The sequence below is a fragment of the Oncorhynchus mykiss genome, chromosome 16 (genome assembly GCF_057628025.1).
Source record: "Oncorhynchus mykiss isolate SJ-2025 chromosome 16, ASM5762802v1, whole genome shotgun sequence".
NCBI lineage: Eukaryota > Metazoa > Chordata > Actinopteri > Salmoniformes > Salmonidae > Oncorhynchus > Oncorhynchus mykiss.
In genome coordinates, this window is record NC_143037.1 from 44,815,514 (window position 1) to 44,832,905 (window position 17,392).

Consider the following 17,392-nt stretch of genomic DNA (forward strand, 5'->3'; position numbering starts at 1 on the left):
TGAGGGAGTGGGTCTGACGGTGGCCAGGTATAGCTCCAGCTGGAGCAGAAACCCCTGGCAACCCGCCGCCGCTCCATCATAAGCCCTCGGTAGCGTCAGACGGAGGGTGCTGGAGTCGGGAGATGGGGAGTCCGGAACCGTGGGTGCCGAAGGTGGAGAGAGGAGCCCACTCCTCTCCCATCTGTCCATTCTCTCCATCACTTGATCCATCGCGGATCCGATCCGATGAAGGACGGTGGTGTGGTGGAGAACCCGTTCCTCCATCGATGGGAGAGGGTTGGCTGCTGCTCCTGCTGACTCCATCAATTTGATAGGTGCGGGATTCTGTAATGCTCCGGGTGTCGTGGGTGTGGAGTCAAATGCAGGAGACAGAGAGTTCAATGCTGCGCGTCCTTTAATCGCACCAATGCACCACAGGGTGCTCACAAAAACGTTACGTTCCCAAAACACAGGGAATCAAAATGTACAAATGGGACACAACGTGCCTATACCACAGAGCCGAAGGTTTACAATGAAATAATCCCGCACAACAACCAGGCGGGCCGGCTGTCTAATAAAGACAAACTAATTACACATTCACAGGTGCTACCACTCAACATACAAGGAGGGGGAGGAAAAACAATCAGTGGCAGCTAATAGGCCGGTGACGACGACCGCCGAGCGCCACCTGCCCGGGAAAGGGAAACACCCTCGGTCGGACTCGTGACACCTGGAGCCTACAGTCATAGGTAAGCCTTGTTTCTTATCGAAAAGAGGTGTGGCTGCATATGATTCCTTGCTTTCTTGGTATTGAGCTCCTCATTCAAGACCTTCCTGAGCTGCTAATTTTCTCTCCTCAGATGAGGTGTGCACTGGGACTTACCGCCAGTTATCCATGCTGAACAACTCATCACTGGCAAAGAGGATGCTGCCAACAATTACGCCTGTGGACACCACTATTGGCAAAGAGATCATTGACCTGGTGCTGGAAAGGATCTGCAAACTGGTGGGTATATTAATGAATGAATAAATTCATGAATTAAATGTTTGATCAACTAAATAATTTGAATGTGGAATCTTAAACTTATCTTTACCGTGCTTTCAGAAAGTACTCACACCCCTTGACTTTTTCCACATTTTGTTGTGTTACAGCCATTGGCGGCAGGTAGCCTGTTGGTTAGAGCATTGGGCCAGTAACCGAAAGGTTGCTGAATAATTGAATCCCTGAGCTGACAAGGTAAAAATCTGTCGTTCTGCCGCTGAACAAGGCAGATAACCCACTGTTCTCCAGTAGGCTGTCATTGTAAATAAGAATTAGTTCTTAACTGACTTGCCTAGTTAAATAAAGGTTAAATATATATATATATTTTTAAAATAAACAGCCTTTGTTTTTCAGGATAAAACTAAACGGAATGGAGCTAAGCACAGGCAAAATTCTAGAGGAAAACATGGTTCACCTTTCAGCAGCACAATAACCTTAAACACAAGGCCAAATCTACACTAGAGTTGGTTACCAAAAAGAAAGTGAATGAGTGGCCGAATGACAGTTTTGACTTAAATCTACTTGGAAATCAATGGAAAGACCTAAAAATGGTTGTCTAGCAATGATCAACAACCAATTTGACAGAGCTAGAATAATTTTGAAAAGAATAATGGGCAAATATTGCACAATCCAGGTGTGGAACGCTCTTAGAGACTTGCCCAGAAAGACTAATCGCTGTCAAAGGTGCTTCTACAAAGTATTGATTTAGGGGTGTGAATACTTATGTAAATGAGATATTTCTGTATTTAATTTTCAATACATTTGTTAAAATTTCAAAAACATGTTTTCACGATCATTATGGGGTTTTGTGTGTAGATGGGTGAAACAGAATATATTTAATCAATTTTGAATTCAGGCTGTAACACAACAAAATGTGGAATAAGTCAAGAGGTATGAATACTTTCTGAAGGCACTGCACATGTCCCTTTTTTATCCTCAAGCTGATCAGTGCACAGGCCTTCAGGGCTTCCTGGTTTTCCACAGCTTTGGAGGAGGCACCGGCTCTGGTTTCACCTCCCTGCTGATGGAGCGCCTGTCTGTTGACTACGGCAAGAAGTCCAAACTGGAGTTCTCCATCTATCCAGCTCCCCAGGTCTCCACAGCTGTGGTGGAACCTTACAACTCCATCCTGACCACCCACACCACCCTAGAGCACTCTGGCTGTGCCTTCATGGTGGATAATGAGGCTATATATGACATCTGTAGTAGGAACCTCGACATTGAGCATCCCACCTACACCAACCTCAACAGGCTCATTAGCCAGATTGTTTCCTCCATCCCTGCTTCCCCTCGATATGATGGTGGCCCTTAATGTTGATCTGACAACTGGTGCCCTATCCACATATTAATTTTCCTCTAGCTACCTATGCCCCAGTTATCTCTGCAGAGAAGGCATACCGTGAGCAGCTCACTGTCTCTGAAATCACCAATGCCTGCTTTGAGTCAACCAATCAGATGGTGAAATGTGACCCTTGCCATGACAAGTACATGGCATGTTGCCTTCTGTACCATGGTGATGTGGTGCCCAAGTATCTCAATGCTGCTATTGCCACCATCAAGACCAAACATAACATCCAATTCGTTGACTGGTGCCCAACTGGCTTCAAGGTTGGACTCATCTATCAGCCTCCCACTGTGGTCCCTGGTGGAGACCTGGCCAAAGTCCAGAGGGCTGTGTGCATGCTGAGCAACACCACTGCTGTGGCAGAGGCCTGGGCTCGTCTTGACCACAAGTTTGACCTGATTTACGCCAAACGTGCCTTTGTGCACTGATACAGTTGAAGTCGGAAGTTTATATACACCTTAGCTAAATACATCTCAACTCATTTTTTCACAATTTCTGACATTTAGTCCTAGTACAAATTTCATGTCTTAGGTCAGTTAGGATCGTCACTTTATTTTAAGAATGTGAAATGTCAGAATAATTGTTGAGAGAATGATTTACTTCAGCTTTTATTTCTTTCATCACATTCCTAGTGGGTCAGAAGTTTACGTACACTCAATTAGTATTTGGTAACATTGCCTTTAAATTGTTTAACTTGGGTCAAATGTTTTGGGTAGCCTTCCACAAGCTTCCCACAACAAATATGGGTTGAATTTTGGCCCATTCCTCCTGACAGAGCTGGTGTAACTGAGTCAGGTTTGTTGGCCTCCTTGTCCATGTGGAAGACCCATTTGCAAACAAGCTTTAACTTCCTTACTGATGTCTTGATATGTTGCTTCAATATATCCACATAATTTTCCTACCTCATGATGCCATCTATTTTGTGAAGTGCACCAGTCCCTCCTGCAGCAAAGCACCCCCACAACATGATGCTACCCCCATGCTTCACGTTTGGGATGGTGTTCTTCGGCTTGCAAGCCTCCCCCTTTTTCCTCGAAACATAACAATGGTCATTATGGCCAAACAGCTCTATTTTTGTTTCATCAGACCAGAGGACACTTGTCCAAAAAGTATGATCTTTGTCCCCATGTGCAGTTGTACACCGTAGTCTGGCTTTTTTATGTCGGTTTTGGAGCAGTGGCTTCTTCCTTGCTGAGCGGCCTTTCAAGTTATGTCGATATAGGACTCGTTTTACTGTGGATATATATACTTTTGTACCTGTTTCCTCCAGCATCTTCACAAGGTCCTTTGCTGTTATTCTGGGATTGATTTGCACTTTTCGCACCAAAGTCTGTTCATCTCTAGGAGACCGAATGTGTCTCCTTCCTGAGAAGTATGACCGGTGCGTGGTCCCATGCTGTTTATACTTGCATACTATTATTTGTACAGATGAACGTGGTACCTTCAGGCATTTGGAAATTGCTCCCAAGGATGAACCAGACGTGGAGATCTTGGCTGATTTCTTTTGATTTTCCCATGATGTCAAGCAGAGGCACTAAGTTTGAAGGTAGGCCTTGAAATACATCCACAGGTGCACCTCCAATTGACTCAAATGATGTCAATTAGCCTATCAGAAGCTTCTTAAGCCATGACATCATTTTCTGGAATTTTCAAACTGTTTAAAGGCACAGTCAACTTCGTGTATGTAAACTTCTTACCCACTGGAATTGTGATACAGTGAATAATAAGTGAAAGAATCTGTCTGTGAACAATTGTTGGAAAAATTACTTAGTAGATGTCCTAGCCGACTTTCGAAAACTATAGTTTGTTAACAAGATATTTGTGGAGTGGTTGAAAAACGAGTTTTAATGACTCCAACCTAAGTGTGTGTAAACATCCGACTTCAACTGTATGGTATGTGGGTTAGGGCATGGAGGAGGGAGAGCTCTCTGAAGCCAGAGAGGGCATGGCAGCCCTGGAGAAAGATTATGAAGAGGTGGGGGTTGACTCCATTGAGGGTAAGGGATATGGGTACTAAATGGAAAACTAGGTGCTACTTATTCAGGAAGCAGAAGTTCTAAACATGATTTCAAAAGCGTTTGTATTAAAATGCAGTGAATCAAGTGACTACTGTATTGGAAAAATAAATGTATTGTCTGACAAAAGTATTTTCTTTTTTAAAATAATTGTCTTGTTAAATGTATTTCACTTTGTATATCTATAGTTGTCATGAATTTGGTAAATAAAGCACACAATCAGGTTTTAGTAACACTTTACATTGTTGTTTTTATTCCTGTGAAATAACACTGTAATAATATTGTTAACAATATTGTATTTACATTTTGTTACGTAGTAGTTTAGTTACTGCATATTAATTGTTTTTTAATAAAGGATATATTACTTACTCCACTTGTGTAACAGCAAAAACCTCTGTGCTAGATTTATGAAGACATTTTGGCATGGGTTGAATACAGCCGATTATAATGTAAATGTACTGCTTTTGAAATGTAATAAATGTACTACTTATGTCACTAATCCTGACTAGTTGTGTTTGGGTTGTCTTTCATTGAATGAATGGCAGGTTAGATTTTTGTCGTCATGAATCTTGTTCTGGAGGCAGCTCTGCAGTGTGGTCACTAGGTGGCACAGCCACAAATTCGTGAAGTCTAATTTAAACCTAAACCTAACCCTAATCTTAAACCTAGCCGTAAACACACCGCTAACCCTACTGCCTAACCCTAATCTTAAATTAAGACAAAAAAAACATTTTTTAAATTTTTTAAATAAATGTTTACATTGAAGCCATTTTTTAAAAACTTTGCAGCTTGCATATCTAGTCTAACGGGGAAATCGCTCAGGTTTGCCTCCAGGACAAGACTCATGACAATAAACGTCAATTTGTGAACGAATGGCAGTTGACCTGTTTTCCAGAAGTTTCAGGCTCGATACAGTTTAGGCTACAGCTTCTAAGGAGCATATACTGTTCAGTAAAAATAACCTATTCAAATAATTAATGACATTAGGAAAGAAAATCTGTGCATGAAGGCTAGAAGCTTTTCCCCAGACATAGCCTAATACTGAATAGCATTACGGTTGCGTCACTCATGGGATTATCTTCAGATATCGCACACATCAAGTTGCAGGCTTCTGAAACGAGCTCATCGTTATTTGATTTTTTTCTCCTCATCCCCTGCACAAAAAGCTATCATGGTGAGCATAGTCGACAAATTTTCGGTGACGTGTTATGTAATGTGTAAATTCAACAATTTCAACCATTTTGTTCAGATGTTTTTTAGTAATTAATGTGTGGGACAGTCCTGATTTGCATCCATGGGCTCTGTGACATTTGTCAAATAGAAACGATCGAAATGTTTTTTTGTTGTTTTTTACAAATATTGTGTAAACTTATGTCAAATTGTCTGAACTCAAAGCAGGTAAATATAATGGGGTTAATATAGATGTAAACTTTGTGGGGACCGGCAATGAATGGATCTGCGCGGTAGCCTACTTCTCCAAAATCCTTTGGTCAGTGCAAACAGTAGGCTAAATCAGATTAGGCATGTTCAGCGCTGGTCAACGTGGACAGTCGTCTCACTGCCATTTGATGGACGAATCTATTTACTTTATTAGACTGTATGGCATGTATATTTTCCTGTGTATTTTAGTAGGCTATCTATATTTTTTTGCCACTTGCTATGAGAGATTGAAAACAAAAAAATGCTACCTGTGTGTGTGTGTGGCTATATTTGCACTTTTGGTTTCTCCTATTCACCTGCTGCAGCGGTTATTGAAATATATTTATTCAAGGGGAAAAAAACTATTATTATAACACTGGGAATGAATTTCAGTATAAATCTGTATGTGGTTTGACTAATCTCATAACGTTTTAAAGAGACAGCAGCAATGAAACTTGCTGACCTAGATAATCCCCTCCATATGCTGCGCAGTCAGAGGAAAACACAACACTAAAACACATCCGTAGAACAGTAGGCTAGATCAAATCAGAACCTGTAGAATCTTAAAGAATATTTGATTATTCAGGGTTATACCATGGCTTTGTTGAATACTTATTTCTGATCAGATTGAAGGGCATTTTAGAGTGTGTATAATTTCCCTATAACGAACAGTATATTTTCACGGTAGAATTCAATGGCTATAGTTCATTCTTACATCTTCTATGTTTGAGCTGCTTTTGAAGCAAAAGTCGAATTGAAAACATTATTGGCATTGTTGAATTGGCTTTTCATAATGGCAAACTAGGACAGATGGTTCGGTTAGCTAAATTACCATGGCAACTACTGTAACTATCTAGTAAACTTATTAGCTACTTCAGTGGATGTTGAACACATTGCTACTGGCAAATGAACACATTTATAGTGGTAAATGTGTTAAATTATAGCCATGGTATAAATGTGATAATCAACTCGGGGCTCTATGCATTATCTGGAAAATAATGCAAGTTCGTGGAAGGTCAGTTCCACTCTACTAGCACATCGTGGAACACACCTTCCACGTTTTTTCATAAATGTCCATAACATGCATAGCCCCTAATTGATTATCCCTTAGATATAATACGATAATAGAATATAGAACAGCAATAAAGAATGGTCCATATAAGAGCAATCTAACATTTGGCTGAGATATCATAATTTGTTATTCCACACAGCAAATTCTCCAGTGTTAAATTTAACATTGAGAGTGCTTTTTTTCTTAGGGGTGGATCAGTTTAATATTGCAAAGATTGTTACTTCCATCAATGTAATTGTCTGCATCATATCCAATCCCCCATATCTTTATTTGGTAAATATATATATCCATATACATACACGTACATACACATATGCATACATATACACATATATACATACACATACCTATATAGATATACATACTTTTTAAAGAATATACCTTTATTATTCTCCGCAAACCCTACCACCCTCCCCCCAATTGGAGTAAACAATAACACCTTCAGTTTATGCATCTTATACACATTTTACAGACACAATCTATTTTACAATAGTTATATTTTGTTTGTTTTTAGTCCTTCCTCTATTTCTGATGTCCCTCCAGTTTGATTTCTATTTGTAACTGTGCTATTTCACAACATTTCTGAACCTATATACATTTGACAGACCCTGTATGTTTTACATTGGTTATCTTGTTATTAGTCCCACCCTTCAGCTTCATTCAACCCCTCCTATCTATCTCTGAACGCCATCCTTTTTGGATTTCTATTTGCCATATATTTTTCAACTGTGCTGTGATGCTTCACAAAAGTACTGAACTGTTCTATTCTCATAGCTTCTACAGATTGTAAATTTAAAACAATTTTTTTTGCTAAAATTATAATTATATTATTGATTGATTATGGCTTTTCAAATCACCCAACAAAACAAAGAAACGACCATGAAGCTTAACAAAGGCGCAGGGCGGGGACTGCCCCTAACAAAAACAACTTCCCACAAATAACAAAGGGAAAAAAGCTGCCTAAGTATGATTCCCAATCAGAGACAACTATAGACAGCTGTCCCTGATTGAGAACCATACCCGGCCAAAACATAGAACTAAAGAACATAGAATACAGAACATAGAATGCCCACCCAAATCACACCCTGACCAAACCAAAATAGAGACATAAAAAGCTCTTTAAGGTCAGGGTGTGACAGAGGCCTCCATTTTTTTTAAATGAACTGGATCTTTATATATACCACTTGGGTCCTGTTTCAGTAATAATTATATCAGACCGTCTTGTTGCGTGTCCGATAATCTACAATTTATATAGGAGTGGTTAAAACATGCCAATAATGGTCCTCTGAGTATATAAAAAAAGTTTTGTATACTTCCACTGGTATGCCATCCAGCCCTGGAGTTTCCCCGCCTTAAAGGCTTTAATTGCATAAAGACTTTCCTCTGTAATTTGGCCTTCACACAAATCTTTCTGTGCAGATGTTCATTTTACATTATTATTAGGAAAAAAATCCATACAATTAGCTTTGGTTAGAGGAGACTGAAACAAAAACATATTCTTAAAGTCTTAAACTTCCTCTTTCAAAGTATCATTCGGTGAATCATGCGTGAATCCATCATTTGTAACAAGTTTCAAATCATTTTTTTCTGGTAGCATTTCTGTATTGAAGATTGAAAATTAATTTGGTGCATTTTTCCCCATATTCCATCCAGTTCGCTTTATTTTTATAATATATTATACTGGATCTTTCTTGAATAAGTTCCTCCATTTCTTTTTGTTTTTCCTCTAACTTATTCTGTGCCTCTATGATACAGTTGAGAGTGTTAAATTAACACTGAAAGTGTTGCCCAGTATAGACACTGGAACAGTGTTAAATTAACACACTGTTGTATTGCAGGTGGATTTGAATAATTGCTTGTTTCAATATCAATGTTTTTGAATCAACATTGGTTGATTAATTAATCTTATGCTTCTGAAATATAAATTACATACATTTTCTAAACTTATTTCACCCGTTACTGAAATTTTTGTTCCAGTTTAGATGATTTAGGTAGTTTCATATTCAGTCTTCCCAACCCTGGCAGTCATTCTGAATGCAGGCTGCGGGTGTTAAAAACATTCAGAAGGTTAGATATCCACATTCTGTCTGGATTTCAATAGGAATTACACATCATTTTGCAAGTCAGAATAATGTGACAGGTTATGTGAAAAACCCCAAATGTTGGGTTACCCCATATTTTATTCACTTAAATGCTGGGTCTTTTTTTATGTAATCCATAGGTTATTTTCAATAGGCATGGCTTATTAAGGGCTTGGCTTTTAAACAGTTATTTTTGGACACCCGTGAGAGTAAATGTCAATCCTGTTAACCATGTTAAGTTTGTACACAGCAATGTTACATTTTCCTTTAATATTTTTGCACAGTAACACAAAAATATGAACATAATTATTTACATATTGCAACAAAGTGGTTACTATCCCATTGGGGTTATCACTTTAGAATTTGCATAAGCTTTTAAGGAACTCACACATTTCTGTAAGATTAATTAAAGCTACAAAGGAGTCCGTGTTCAACTGTAACATGTGATGATAATTAGAACAGAATAGATTAACCAGAATGACATTTACTCTCACGGGTGGCCAAAAATAACATTACTGAAAGCCACAACCCTACTAAACCAAGCCTCCAGTCTTCTAATCTGACTTGCTGTGTCATATCTCAATAACCCAGCATCATCAAACATTGCCCTAAAAAACCCCAGAAGGCCTAGATTCATTCAGATCAAGTATTTAACCAGCAAGAGCAGACACCTGCATAGTGGATGTTTTGGCGCAACTGCGCTGGAGCCGTCAAATTGGTGAGCAGCTGCTCTTGTAATCATTGTCATGAAGCCACACTCGAGTTAGAAGTTCAGGACAAGAACGTGTAGACTATAAAGAAATAATTACGTTCAAATAGAAAAATCATTACACGAAATAATAATTCAAATAATCAAGATGTAGATTACATCTCACATTCCAGTATTCCAACTTGTAAACAAAGCTGCATGGGATTTCTGTTTTTGCAACTCGGTACAGCCAATGGCAATGTCCACTTTAGGTACAGTATAATGTCAGGAGCCGCATGTGGATTTGATATCTCTAATGCAGTTCCACGTCTGACACCGCCAAAACAACCGCTATGTGAATGCCAGAAAAAGCACATCTGATTGAATAGAGCCCTATGTGACCCAGCTGTTGGGTCATCCAAACAACCCAGTATGTTTTAGTGTATGCCCTCAAAATAAGGCCTTATGAAATACATAATGTATTAAATAATTATGTTTTAATGATAAGCTATTCACTTAGGATCTCACATGGTGAAGTCCATGGGATTGAAAATTGATGAATGCAACAAGGACGTCACTGTCATTAACAAATTCAGTCATGGATTTGGGATATACTGACAAGGTACAGGTCTCTTCGCCTTAACAATGGGAAACCAAGTTGAGCACCCTCTTCCTCTCTGGTGGTAATTCTACAATTCATTTGAAAGGCAAGGCACTCTGGGAAATATGCAAAAAAGCATTACATTAAGCAGTGTGTTAATTCAACACTGTTCAGTGTCTATACAGGTCCACATTTTCAGTGTTAATTTAACACTGAGGAATTTGCTGTGTATTTTCACATTACATCTTTTATATTTTGACCGTATGTCAAGGTCTAGACACTTCCAACTCAACTCTGGACCTCAAAGCCAGGTCCACTGCTTTTTTCATTGTTCCCCTCTAATCACTGACTGAATTAGACCTGGGACACCAGGTGGGTGCAATTAAGTGTCAGGTAGAACAGAAAACTAGCAGGCTCTGGACCTCGAAGGAGTTGAATACCACTGCTCTAGCCTATTTTGGGTTATTGCGAACCTCCTTTCAAATAAAAAATGTCTTCCTCTTCACCCTAGCGCGAGTGCATCTCTATCCATGTGGGTCAGGCTGGTGTCCAGATTGGCAATGCGTGCTGGGAGCTCTACTGTCTGGAGCATGGGATCCAGCCGGATGGACAGATGCCATCTGACAAAGCCATCGGAGGAGGCGACGACTCCTTCAACACCTTCTTCAGTGAGACTGGGGCTGGAAAGCATGTCCCCAGGGCTGTGTTTGTGGACCTGGAACCCACAGTCATAGGTAAGCTTTCCCTCTTAAGAAAAAAAGGTTATACTTAGAACCATAAAGGGTTCTTTGGCTTGTCCCTGTAGAACAGGGGTATTGAAATCTTATACAAGGTCCAGAGTACTGCTGGTTTTCTGTTACTTGATAATTAATTGCACCCATTTGGTGTCCCAGGTCTACATCGTCATTACTTGCTGTCTGGGGTTTTAGGTTGGATTTCTGTATAGCACTTTGTGACATCGACTGGTGTAAAAAGGGCCTCATAAATAAATGTGATTGATTGATATCAGTCCCTGATTAGAGGGGGGAAGAAAGAAAAAAAAAACAGTAGAACTGACTTTTGAGGTTCGGATTTGAATTTGAGGGCTGTTGAAAAACCCTGGTTCCAGAACCTTTTCCAACAACAACAAAAACATTTTAGAACCCTGTCTTCCATAGTGAAGGTCCTCAGATGAAAAAGGTTTGATGCAGAACCGTTGTCCCTGTAGGAGAACTTCCCATTCTGTTTTTCATAAGCTGCTGATTTTTTTCTTCTCAGATGAGGTGCGCACTGGGACCTACCGGCAGTTATTCCATCCTGAACAGCTCATCACTGGCAAAGAGGATGCTGCCAACAACTACGCCCGTGGACACTACACTATTGGCAAAGAGATCATCGACCTGGTGCTGGACAGGGTCCGCAAACTGGTGGGTACCACAGAATAAATAAAAATCTTTTATCAACTATCTGATCCGAATGTGGACTCCTTTTATTGACATGTTCCTCTTTCTCCTCAGTCTGACCAGTGCACAGGCCTTCAGGGCTTCCTGGTTTTCCACAGTTTTGGAGGAGGCACCGGCTCTGGTTTCACCTCTCTGCTGATGGAGCGCCTGTCTGTTGACTACGGCAAGAAGTCCAAACTGGAGTTCTCCATCTATCCAGCTCCCCAGGTGTCCACAGCTGTGGTGGAACCTTACAACTCCATCCTGACCACCCACACCACCCTAGAGCACTCTGACTGTGCTTTCATGGTGGATAATGAGGCTATATATGACATCTGTCGTAGGAACCTCGACATTGATCGTCCCACCTACACCAACCTCAACAGGCTCATTAGCCAGATTGTTTCCTCCATTACTGCTTCCCTTCGATTCGATGGTGCCCTCAATGTTGATCTGACAGAGTTCCAGACCAACTTGGTGCCCTATCCCCGAATTCATTTTCCTCTGGCTACCTATGCCCCAGTTATCTCTGCAGAGAAGGCTTACCATGAGCAGCTCTCTGTGGCTGAAATCACCAACGCCTGCTTTGAGCCGGCCAATCAGATGGTGAAATGTGACCCTCGCCACGGCAAATACATGGCATGTTGTCTTCTTTACCGTGGTGATGTGGTGCCCAAAGATGTCAATGCTGCTATTGCCACCATCAAGACCAAACGTTCTATTCAGTTTGTTGACTGGTGCCCAACTGGTTTCAAGGTTGGCATCAACTACCAGCCTCCCACTGTAGTCCCTGGTGGAGACCTGGCCAAAGTCCAGAGGGCTGTGTGCATGCTGAGCAACACCACTGCTATTGCAGAGGCCTGGGCTCGTCTTGACCACAAGTTTGACCTGATGTACGCCAAACGTGCCTTTGTGCACTGGTATGTGGGTGAGGGCATGGAGGAGGGAGAGTTCTCTGAAGCCAGAGAGGACATGGCAGCCCTGGAGAAGGATTACGAAGAGGTGGGGGTTGACACCGTCGAGGGTGACGGACAGGAGGAGGGAGAGGAGTACTGAGTGTTCATGCAAGGACGCCCTTGGCTCCCGTATCTTATAGTAGCACATTTTCAAAACCAATGCATTTCTTCTTACAGTTTGATATTTTCTTGCTTCTTGTTTAGGTTTAAGCACAACTGGTTTGTTGTAGTGACAATCACAGATTTGTTTGTTTCATTAAAGATTCACCAATAAAAGTGTGTGTTTAAATTGATTCCAGTATTTTTTGTATACTTTTCATCAATTACTTATCAATGTTTTTAAAACTCCAACATATTCATCTGAAGTAGAGGAATCTGTATCTGGTAGACCTAGATTAATTATAAATAAATACTGCAGTTACAAGGAAGGGATATTTTTATAATTTGGAAACGTACTAACTGTAATTGTAGTACTGCAGTTTTGGAAATATATTACAGTGTTACTTCAACTTCCAAAAGTAGGTTCTGAAGATGCTTACTTAAACCACACGCATATGGGAGAGATACTTTGACCTATTCTTCTCTGATAAGCAATTGGGAAAAGGCATATAAGATCTTCCAATCAGTTTCGACAAAGTCTGTGTGGTGGAAATGTAATATTCATGACATACTATAATGTTTAATTAGTCCTACTATGCTGTTTTTACTTTGAGAATTTTCCATTGTTAAATGTTAGTATTTTTGCTGATACAGGCATGTCTTATGTGACTTAGTCATATGTCTGGGTATACAAATAAGTGCCGTTTGGGTGCAACCGCAGTATGTGACATCCTGTTTTCACATTCTACAGGGACTTACAGGGAGCTGTGTGGAAACATGCAGGAAGGAACAGACAATGGTGGCAGCGTCAGCTATCTTAATCTGAACAGACAAGCTAAATCAGCTTTTACACACCATGTTCCGTCCCTGTATCCACCCATCTGCTAAACTGACACATAAACAAAATAGGTTGTACTTTTTCTATAAGAGGAGAGAGACAACTGTTCGTTGGGCTTTCCTAACGATGCACTGATCGAGTGGTTGTTATTGATTGCTTTGTGTTTTCAATTCTTATAAAATTGTTGTTTGAAAGAATCTGCAGTTTCTCTTCCTATAGAATTTCTCTGACATCTGTCCACTGTATCGTAGAAGTATAAATTGCTCCACCTTTCAAATTTTCTATCAGACTTCTTACTACAGTCTCCCAAAGAAAAGCCTGTGAGAGTTAAACTAAAAGAAAATTCAATTTCTCCAGAACCACATCTTGAAATTTCTCAACTTAAACATGGTGAGTACACACAAATCATATTATTGTTAGTTACAATAACTTCATATCTTCTTACAATAGTTAAATGAAAGCTGTTTATTTTCCATTTTTTCAACACAATTTGTCAATTTGACTAAAACAAATGTTTTAGTCATAATTTTACACATGTCGTTTTGTAACCCAAACCAAATCACAAATCAATCTCAATCATTTTGTTAACTTCAGCCAACTACTCTAACAAAACTTGACTTTGAACTGATGTCTCTTCTTAATGACATCTCTCTCCTGCTTTGATGTCTGCATTAGAAGCGACCCAGGGATAATGACTCATTGTAGAGGAAAATGTAAACTCAGTCATTGGCACTCATAATATATTCAAATAAATTGCCTCGTTTTGAAGTGGGCTGAAAGTAATGAGTAACCTGTAAGGTTTTTATTCATTTCGAACTTAAATATTTCATGAGATATTTCAGAATGTCTGACAATAACAAAGTTCAAACTGCTTTGCTGATATGCTATTAAATGTTTTAAAAAATTGAGTGCCATAGTAAAAATACCTTGATTTAACATTTCATATCAAAATATATGTAGTTAGCAGGTCTAATAAATTAGTTTGAAGTCAAATGCATTCATTATTTGGAATGTGTTGATCAGATTGTAATTGATTTGTCAAATTAGTCCCCCATAGTAGGCTATGTGTGACATTTGGTTTAAAAAACACTGTCTGTTTGTCTGTTCAACAGCCGATCACTTGTTTCTTCAGTCAGGTGATGTGTCCCCATGTGTACCGGTACCCTATCTCTACAATGAAAGCGTTTTCTGTCATGCCCCAAGCCCCCTCCTCTCCTCACCTACAGAGTTGCTAAGAATTAAACAAAACAAACTCTAGGCCATTTCCGTTTTGAAACAAATGAAATATTGTTGTTACTATTCCAGTTTTAGATGAATGTTTTGGCCCAATTGTCTATTATGCCAAAAGATATTCTAAGAACTTGTTTCTTTCAGAAGATTGTAAAGTAGAATTTGAAGGTGATAATTTCCTCTGGATTATGATTTGTCCTATGTGTATTTCCAGTTAATACTTGATCGATTTTCAAATTAAAACTATTTATTTAGCTGAGAAAGTTGTAAACAACTATCTTTCCCGAAGTCTGAGTGCATCTCCATCCACATGGGTCAGGCTGGAGTCCAGATTGGCAATGCCTGCTGGGAGCTCTACTGCCTGGAACATGGGATCCAGCCTGACGGACAGATGCCCAGTGACAAGACCATCGGAGGAGGAGACGACTCCTTCAACACCTTCTTTAGTGAAACTGGGGCTGGAAAGCATGTCCCCAGGTCTGTGTTTTCTGGACCTTGAGCCTAGTCATAGGTACGTTTTCTGTTTACTCCATTGGTGTTGAGCTCCTCCATGAGCTACTGATTTCTCTCCTCAGATGAGGTGCGCACTGGGACTTACCGCCAGTTATCCATGCTGAACAACTCATCACTGGCAAAGAGGATGCTACCAACAACTACGCCCGTGGACAGAACACTATTAGCAAAGAGATCATTGACCTAGTGCTGGACAGTATCCACAAACTGGTGGCTCTCTCAGAATGAATGAATGAATAAAATATTTGATCAACTATCTGATTAGAACGTGGACATCTGTTATTCTCCTTTTATTGACGTGTTTCTCTTTCTCTCACCAGGCCTTCAGGGCTTCCTGGTTTTCCACAGCTGTGGAGGTGGCACCGGCTCTGGTTTCACCTCTCTGCTGATGGAGCGCCTGTCTGTTGACTACGGCAAGAAGTCCAAGCTGGAGTTCTCCATCTATCCAGCTCCCCAGGTGTCCACAGCTGTGGTGGAACCTTACAACGCCATCCTGACCACCCACACCACCCTAGAGCACTCTGACTGTGTTTTCATGGTGGATAATGAGGCTATATATGACATCTGTCGTAGGAACCTCGACATTGATCGTCCCACCTACACCAACCTCAACAGGCTCATTAGCCAGATTGTTTCCTCCATCACTGCTTCCCTTCGATTCGATGGTGCCCTCAATGTTGATCTGACAGAGTTCCAGACCAACTTGGTGCCCTATCCACGTATTCATTTTCCTCTGGCTACCTATGCCTCAGTCATCTCTGCAGAGAAGGCTTACCAAGGCTTACCATGAGCAGTTAACTGTCTCTGAAATCACCAATGCCTGCTTTGAGCCGGCCAACCAGATGGTGAAATGAGATCCTCGCCACGGCAAGTACATTTCATGCTGCCTTCTGTACCGTGGTGATGTGATGCCCAAAGATGTCAAGACCAAACATTCTATTCAGTTTGTTGACTGGTGTCCAACTGGTTTCAAGGTTGGCATCAACTATCAGCCTCCCACTGTAGTCCTTGGTGGAGACCTGGCCAAAGTCCAGAGGGCTGTGTGCATGCTGACATGGCAGCCCCGGAGAAGGATTATGAAGAGGTGGGACATGACAGAAGTGAAGTAGATGAAGACAGAGAACAGGATTAGAAATGGCTGTCTTTCTTTGTCTGTCTTTCAAATTCTTTACCATAGATCCACCCTTTTCTTTTCACTCCCCCTTTCCATAGATCCACCCTTTTCTTTTCACTCCCCCTTTCCATAGATCCACCCTTTTCTTTTCACTCCCCCTTTCCATAGATCCACCCTTTTCTTTTCACTCCCCCTTTCCATAGATCCACCCTTTTCTTTTCACTCCCCCTTTCCATAGATCCACCCTTTTCTTTTCACTCCCCCTTTCCATAGATCCACCCTTTTCTATTCTTTTCAGCCAGTATGCCCTTTCAAAACTCCTAACCTCAAACAAAAAGCACTTTCATGTTGACAATAAATTGTATGGAAAACAAAACGTGTACTTGTCGTAATTTTCAGTTTCCCATTTAGAGGTCTTTGTACCTTTAGTTGCATAGACCTGTACATGAAGTCACACTGGTGGATTAGACAGATTCACTGGGTTCTAGGAACACTGAAGTTCCTAGAATCACACAATTTCAATGTATGTGTTATTACGCTTATTACACATTTATACTAACCTGTAAACAAATAATTACGTTTTAAAACGACTTACTTAAACTACTCGAAGTTTAAATAATTGAAATATATGAGAGCTTTTCTTTGAAAGAGCAGCTATGGTGCTCGTGTGTGTTGGTTTTCAAGACTGTAAGTAGGATGAACCTCTGATCTGATACCTAAAACATTTCTTGTCTAGAGGGCAGTGTTGTGCAATAAATACTTGTCCTTGTCCTGCCGTGAACATGAACATGCAGAAGCTACCAATAGACGCTTACTGTAGTTGGCCGGTCAAATTCAATACTGAACACTACAGCTCAAAGGTAATATTAAATCAACACACTTAGAAAAGTCCCTTCAAAAATGTATCTGAAAAAAATCACAGCCATAAGTGCATACAGGGTAGAGCTAGACCAAATATACTTCATTTGTTCACCCTCAG

General features: G+C 40.4%; 1 protein-coding gene and 2 pseudogenes across 1 annotated transcript; all 3 read left to right on the forward strand.

Moving 5' to 3' along the window:
* Positions 1–1,853: 1,853 nt before the first annotated feature.
* Positions 1,854–4,521, forward strand: LOC110491058 (tubulin alpha-1C chain pseudogene; annotated as a pseudogene).
* Positions 4,522–5,174: 653 nt separating this feature from the next.
* Positions 5,175–12,912, forward strand: LOC110492026 (tubulin alpha-1B chain-like). The gene is made up of 4 exons (XM_021565984.3): positions 5,175–5,555; positions 10,754–10,976; positions 11,500–11,648; positions 11,739–12,912. The coding sequence occupies exons 1-4, from the start codon at positions 5,553–5,555 to the stop codon at positions 12,717–12,719; spliced, it is 1,356 nt and encodes a 451-aa protein (XP_021421659.1). The 5' UTR covers positions 5,175–5,552; the 3' UTR covers positions 12,720–12,912.
* Positions 12,913–15,096: 2,184 nt separating this feature from the next.
* Positions 15,097–16,538, forward strand: LOC110491059 (tubulin alpha chain pseudogene; annotated as a pseudogene).
* The last annotated feature ends 854 nt before the right edge of the window (positions 16,539–17,392 follow it).

What these genes read in the sequence shown, in the direction of transcription:
- LOC110492026 (XM_021565984.3), top strand. An exon ending in CCTGGAACCCACAGTCATAG is followed by an intron (nt 10,977 to 11,499) that starts GTAAGCTTTCCC and finishes TTTTCTTCTCAG; the next exon opens with ATGAGGTGCGCACTGGGACC. An exon ending in TGGACAGGGTCCGCAAACTG is followed by an intron (nt 11,649 to 11,738) that starts GTGGGTACCACA and finishes CTTTCTCCTCAG; the next exon opens with TCTGACCAGTGCACAGGCCT.